General features: G+C 37.9%; 2 protein-coding genes across 2 annotated transcripts; one reads left to right on the top strand and one right to left on the bottom strand.

The window, feature by feature from the left end:
• The first annotated feature begins 3,285 nt into the window (after positions 1 to 3,285).
• LOC124308607 (putative nuclease HARBI1) lies at positions 3,286 to 4,947 on the top strand. Its single transcript, XM_046771448.1, has 4 exons — positions 3,286 to 3,639; positions 3,733 to 3,875; positions 3,944 to 4,124; positions 4,284 to 4,947. The coding sequence occupies exons 1-4, from the start codon at positions 3,469 to 3,471 to the stop codon at positions 4,911 to 4,913; spliced, it is 1,125 nt and encodes a 374-aa protein (XP_046627404.1). The 5' UTR covers positions 3,286 to 3,468; the 3' UTR covers positions 4,914 to 4,947.
• Positions 4,948 to 5,810: 863 nt separating this feature from the next.
• On the bottom strand, positions 5,811 to 7,001 carry LOC124308608 (uncharacterized). The gene is made up of 3 exons (XM_046771449.1): positions 6,689 to 7,001; positions 6,503 to 6,577; positions 5,811 to 6,423 (listed from the first exon to the last, which is right to left on the bottom strand). The coding sequence occupies exons 1-3, from the start codon at positions 6,801 to 6,803 to the stop codon at positions 6,143 to 6,145; spliced, it is 471 nt and encodes a 156-aa protein (XP_046627405.1). The 5' UTR covers positions 6,804 to 7,001; the 3' UTR covers positions 5,811 to 6,142.
• Between the last annotated feature and the right edge of the window lie 338 nt (positions 7,002 to 7,339).

Raw genomic sequence — 7,339 nt, 5'->3', positions numbered from 1 at the left:
AGGTTCAACCCTCCGATTGGCTCCAGACAGCTGCAAGTAGCGGTTTTCCCACTTCAAACCTGCGGATTCCTAGGAAACCGCAGGAAAGGTACAGACATATCTTGCAGCCCTGGTCGGCGGATTACTAGTCCGGCCTTGACTAGTCTCGGAGGAATATCCTCAGGGGTCCCGACCACATCCCATTCATTCACTTCCCATTCATCCCTCACCATTCCCTCACCCAACCTCGAGGCTGGGCCGGTTGTGCTTAGTGTTAGACGCTCATCCAGTCTCGCCTCTGCCTAGGGTCTTTGGAACCCTAGTCATTGGGTCCACTGGATTCATTGCGACCGCCAAGCCCCTACACCACGACAAGGTGACAACCGACGTAGGGGAACCTAACGTAACCTAACCTAACCTAACGTAACCTAACCTAAAAGGAATCGGGAAGATGTTGGAATTCAAATATTTGATGAAACTGCCCGAGGCAAGTTTTTCAGATCATAGAGACGTTTTGACGGATCCGCAGTCGCGAATTGAAACGACTTATTCGCGCGCTGTACGTCGATGAGGATTGAATGGATGTATGTCAGATAAACTTTTGTTCGTAGCATCTTTGCAGTTATTGTACATTTCAGCTGTGTAACAAGCTTCCTTTCTCTTGACGATTTCAAAATGCGTTTTGAGCTCATCCCATTGATTTAGAATCCGATCAATCGCTGCTCCGATAGAAATCCAACGCGTTCCACTCAATTGAAGTATTTTCAGTGGTGCAGCACCCTCGTTGGTAAATTTCTTTGTACGCGATTTATCTGAGACTAGAATGAGCAAACCAATTATGTGTGTCGCGGATTATGTTAGGTTAGGAACTCGAGATTCCGTGGCAAAGTTTCCGTCTTCGCGTGCGAAGCGGCTAATTGAAGAGCGCAGTAAATGCATCTGATCAAAACTAGATGTGGCAAGTTGTACTTGTTTTTGAGCAAAACGAACAATCCATTGTTGACACCGACTATAATGGTAGGTTATGGAGATCCAATGTAAATGAGTTTGTTACGCTTTCAATTACCTGGAGAATGGCTTCTGCAGTTCCAGAGGTTAGGCCCTCAAGAGACAAGAAAGTGGAAACAATTGTTCTTCCCTTTTCGCTGTAATACCTGGGCAAAAATTTCTTTCTTTTAATCGCGAAAACCAAGTAGAGGCCCTGTAGGATTAGTGATTAAGGGGCAATTGTGCACATATAATATATTTATAACCAAACCTCGAAGTGTGCCACGTTTGACGATCCTTCCCGGATTTTGAATTGTGGTCTTCGATTTTTTTATACATACGTTTCAGTGACGCCAATTTTGTTGCGCACTGTTTGGCGCTAACTTGAATTGCTTTTTTTTTTTTAAATTTGATGCAATATTTTCAAATGCATCTTTTTGTTTCAATTTCCCTCTTTCGATTAATTTTTGAAACGTTTCGAATTCGGAAATGAATGCCAGTCTTCCCGTTGCTGTCCAAAAGTCTGAAATGTAAATATACAAATAATAATATCTCCTTATCAATCCGTCAAGTAGAAATTGGCCCTTTTTTGGAAATAAAATATTTAATACGAGAAAAATGATAAATTGTTCTCTTTTTAACACAGAACAAAGTAAGCTTCTTGTTTTTTCGAAAATTTTAAGCGTCCCAGATAAAAACCTGAATGGTTATTTCACTTTACCTGTGTAGTCATCCGAATTAACCACTTCCTGAAGGTTTTCTTCAGGTTGCTGATGCGATCTTTCACCTTCAGTCGTCGATGTATTGGCGCTCTTGTGTTGCGGCGTCCTTTCCGAAATGATTTTTAACATGAACGATTCATCTGCAATTTTTAAATTATTGCGTGTTATTTTTTATGTACTGGTGAGATGATAATGATTTTTTTAATCCCTTGACATGTACAAATAAGAGAGGTTAGGGGAATTTACCGGCCAGAGCTTTTTCGTATTCCTGCATCGTCATTTCTACCTGGAACAGGTCCCCCGTATCTTCGTCAATGACCGGGATTGACTTAACCACCGATGACGGGATTTTTTTTTTATTTGCGGTATCCATATCTAAAATCCTTTTTATACTTGCGCGTATATAGCGTGTAACTCACAGGACGTCGCCATATGCATTACTGGCTCTGCACTACCTCGCTGCTGACAGTCTCTACAGCCGGAGGTCAGTAGTTCCTTGGAACCAATGTGCAACGAAATGGAGATACGTTTCAGCCGTGTCAGCCGTGCTGAAAAGCATTTTGGAACGGAAAACCAGTACTGACAGTACTGGTCAGTCAATTTCCGAACACGCTCTTAGATCATATTCAACTCTGAGCATATCCATCAATTGCCGCTATTGGAGTCTGCTCTTCTTCTGAATTTTGGAGAATGATGCACCTCTAGTTGAGAAAATGAGACATAAGGTTCTCATGTCCTTATCAAAGCTCTCATTGCTAGAATAATTGATGTTGGAGGCCACTCCATTATAGGTAACTGGTATGTCTAATTGCAACACATCAGTTCTTGCTTCTGATATATCTCTCACTCTTATCCTCCAGGCTGCGATGAGAAGAGAAGTAGTGACCTTAGGATCAAACCCCTCATATTTAGCTGCCTCAGCCATTCTTTTCCAGAAAGATTGTTCCCTATCGTCAGCTCCTAGTAGCTGTGTTTTGAACCACACGTCGTTAGTATTCAAATCAGTGTTATTACTTATTACAATCAGGAATAACGGGAGTAAAATTATTACGGAAAACTTTGAAATGAGATGAAATGCACAAAACAATAGAAAATACACAAATGCGAGATATAAGTGAATAAAAAATGATACAGAAAAAACAAATTCAATCGCATACAAGACAGGTCTCTATATAATATAATAAGACACAACATTATTTTGGAAAAACTATAAAATATCCTAAGCAAATTCAAATGATTATGATGAAAAAAAATAACATGATACGATGAAACAATGAAGCGATAAAATCTAAAACTTTATCAAAAAATATAATAACATACGATACAAAAATGTCCCACAATAACGTTGAAAAAAACATAAAAAACATTTTTTAAAAATCTAAAAAAAAATAATAATATAACTTTGACAAAAATATTTTAAAAAATGGAGCCGTACATCCGCCACGTCCACGTCGTCTGCTCCGGGTAACGCGAAGAGCGGTTAGCATTGTTGAGCTGTCGTACACTTCATAAAACTCAAAAAAATTACCAGAAAAAACATAGTAGGGCCGAGTCTGACGGCGGTTACTCGTTTACTCGATTCTTCAGGATAAATAATAGCGTTTTCGAGTGAACGCTCTCAGAGCACTCCAGGAGCGAGTTTTGTGTTCGAGTGAAAACCGAGCAGGTTGAGTGTAGCGACCGCATGTTCGAGTGACGGTTGAAATACTAAATTTTGATTGGTCTATGAACAAAAATCTGCTCGGAAAGCAGGGGTCAGAGCGGTTCGAGCAAAACAAGTATGGCAGAGCCAGTTCATGAAGTGCGAATAATCGAGGAGTTATTTTCGTCAGAGAATTCCGATGATGAAGAAGATATTTTATTATTGCGGAATATCGCCAATAGAAGACGAAAAATTCCGCGCATCCAAAATTACATCGCTGACGTTGTTAACCACTATAACGATAAACAAGTACGTACATAACCTCACAATATCTTTATTTATTGAACTATTGAATTCCAAGGAAGTTGGATGCTTGAACTACAATTGTTTTCTTTTTTACAGTTCAAAAGTCATTTCAGAGTGTCGCGAGAAACTTGCAATTATTTAATAGCTTTATTCGAACAGAGCGAACATTATCCCAAAGGACCACCTTTCGGTGGTGTGAGAATAAAAACTGCTGAAGAGTACATTCTATGTTATTTATGGTGAGTGATAATTAATGATACTTTGTTTTTTGTTTTGCGATGACTTATTAATTTTTTTGACTTAATAGGTTTGCAGGTAACAAATCTGTTTACCGCATTGTAGCTCAACTCTTTGGTTTGAGTTTGTCAACAGCGCACGCAATGATAGAAAGTGTAACGACTTATTTAACAGATGAATTGGGTCCACTGGTTATCAGATTTCCTCGTACCTTGCAGGAGAAACAAGACATTTGTGAGGAATTTGAGGAGGTAAGGTAGCGAATATTTGACTAACATGTTAAAACACATCTCCTCTGCATTGGTCTGAAATATTCTGGAAAATTTTTTCCAGATTCTAGAGAATATTTTCACCCAGGTATAATTAGGGGCAGCAACGAGAACGAGTTTCACAATACATATAAATTTCAGATTGCAGGATATCCAGGAGTATGCGGATGCATTGATGGTACGTTTATAAACATCCGTACACCCGCACATAAAATTAAGTCAACCTACGTTAATCGTCACGATACAACGGCATTGACTTTGCAAGGAATATGCGATGCGAAGAAGAAGTTCCTTGATGTGTTTACTGGAATACCAGGAAAAATTCATGACGCGAGAGTATTTACTTTGTCATTTATTCGCCCTACCGTGCTATCAATGGGCCCAGATTTTCATATACTCGGAGATTCTGCTTATCCGATATGTGAAAATCTGATGACACCGATCCGGGATTACGGAAATTTAACAGATGAACAAAGAGAATATAACAGGCGATTCTGTTCAACAAGAGTTTTAATCGAAAATGCTTTCGGGCTTTTAAAGCAAAGATTCAGGCAACTAATAAGAACAGATATGTGGGGTGTTTTAAAGACATCGAAATTTATACTATCATGCTGCGTGATGCATAATTTATGTATCGAAAGAAACGACTTCTTGGATGGAATTGAACATTACATGACAGAACCTGAGCCTGAAGCAGAGTTTATTATAAACGATGAAGCTCGGCGTTTAGGTGTATTGAAACGCAATTTGCTGTCCAGGCAATTCATGTAAATATAGAAGCACTGCCATTTGTAACGTACATCATTTGTCAATTTATAAGATTTGTAAAAAATAATTACTGTAATGTCTGATATACTGCATAAAATATTCACCTACCGAAAATGTTGAGGTCTAGATCATTAAAGATGAAAAATTATTAAAATTGATGGTTGAAAAATTATGATGTGGAGTTAATTAACAGAAATAAAAATATATTTTATAAAACCTTGTCGTTGCTTATATTTTTTGACTAAAAAATTAACCTTATCAAACATTATAACGAATGATAAGAAAACATCACAAACAAATATCACAGGATACATTATCACAACATTGACGTGACGTGATACCGATAAATAATCTCACTGGTTTGATTATTCTAACCTGAAGTAAGTTTGTCGTGCAACAAAGCTCGGTTCGAATATTTGTCGGGGCCACATCTCTTAATGTTCAAAATCAAAATACCGCAAACAAGTATCACTGCAATTCCTGCAATTTAATTTGAGCTTGGCCCTTTTTTTGGATATTTTTTAAAGTGAGAATTGATAATGTATCCAGTGATATTTGTTTGTGATACTTTGGATGAGACTTATTTTAACAGCTTGGGAGTAAATATCACATTTTTTAAGTTTGAACTAATAATATAACAAATAAATTTGAAGGATATAACAAAAAAAATATAATATTAATGTGATGATCATACGTAATATTATAATAGCTAATTCGACTGGTTGCACTGGTGCACACAGAGTATATTATCATATTTTTCAAAAGTCTATGGCAGAAAAGGATGAAACTGCACTTGGTGCACGCCAGTGCAACCAGTTAATTTTCTATAAATATCAGTTTTATTCACTTTGCTTCTTCAGACAATATTCCGTGAAGATTTTCATTTTCTCTTGATGCCGACGTTCTTTGTTTTCTTCTTTTTTTTCTTGCAATTCAACATACATAGCGAGCAGAGGATCTTGTTTTTTTTTTTTTTAGTTCCACCTCTTGCAGCATCTTCTTTTCGTTTTTGTTTCAATACGCGGGTGTTACCCACAGACACAAGAACTTCAGGCTGAACACTGTCGTCTATACTTCTGATGTTGTCCATTTCCTGCTGGTACGGCACAACCTTCGCGTCGTTGCCTGACTGCTTGTTATGAGTAACAGCTAAACCTTTACGATTCCTTACAGTTTTAAATCGTGACTCGCATTGTTGACCATTTACATATTTACTGAAGGTTGTTGAAATGTCAACCGCAATGTGTTCCCACATCTTTTTTTTTTTTTTTTTTTTTTGTTTTGAACTTTTTGAATGGTCCAACGTGGTTCAAGTTTTCGGCGTACAGATCGAGCATCATTTTGGTATCATGGTCATCCCACTTCACAGTAGCATTGGAGCTATTGAACGTTGGCAGCAATACATGCGAAACAGTCCGAATAGCAGTCGTGCTGCCAGATGCTTGTATACTAACGTCACGTTCTAGGTTATCCCCGGAAGTATCAACTGTTTTGGACGAGCAATTTTCTTTATCTATAAAAAAACGACTGTCATTCATGTATTTGTCATCGTTATAAGGTAAAAATTTTTTTACAGTTTTCCAAAAACTCACCGTGCAAGTTCTTAGGCAGTTCAATACCCAGGCTTGACAGAAAACTTTTGGGAACATATGAGATGTTTTTTGTACCTATGGGCAAGAATAAATGAGTGTAATGGTCATGAATTGCATTAATAAATTTATCATTTTATAGTATTCTGCAAATTTCATAAAAAGAAATACATTTTTGTACCCTCTTACCATTTATCATAACCTCGCATAACACACCGGCATCTGTTTCAATACCTGCCTCGTCGTCATCTAACACAATCCTCCTGAACACAAATGGAAGTTTCTTTTTTTTTTGTTCGCTCATGTTGTGTTATTTTTATTGGATATCCACTGTTAATTTTGATGTACAGTATCAATATTAAATTCTTATGAAAAACAGAAAAATATGATGCTTGAGATAACAAAATGGCCGTATGTAAGACATATACGTAATATGTAAGACCGTGGCGAGATCGCTCCGAGATCGCTCGGACAGAATTCCAAGAGTGGGGGAACTGCTTTCAGAGCGTTCTGAGAGGGGATCTGGAGTGTTCACTCGAAAACGCTATAAGTTTCAGCCACATGTAAAAATTTGGTGTTCGTCAAGTATACCCATTTGAGGATCCGGATTGATAAGCGGTGCCCTCCAGTCATCACAGTTGTTGCGCTTGAGAAATCTTCTGCATAGATAGCCACCTATACAGTAAATGGCACAGTCCTCGCCAAAGTAGATTTATTTACAGTTTTATGTTGACGTTTCAGCCTAACGAATCTACTACGGTACATATCTTTTGTCGGACGTAATTGTTTCAAGAGTCGTACTGTTTTGGGTGACCTTGAGGCTTTAGTTCTTCCTGAGGT

Source organism: Neodiprion virginianus, chromosome 7 (assembly GCF_021901495.1).
Source record: "Neodiprion virginianus isolate iyNeoVirg1 chromosome 7, iyNeoVirg1.1, whole genome shotgun sequence".
Taxonomy (NCBI): Eukaryota; Metazoa; Arthropoda; class Insecta; order Hymenoptera; family Diprionidae; genus Neodiprion; species Neodiprion virginianus.
The sequence above is the reverse complement of the archived record's forward strand: the minus strand, read 5'-3'. Positions and strand labels throughout refer to the sequence as shown.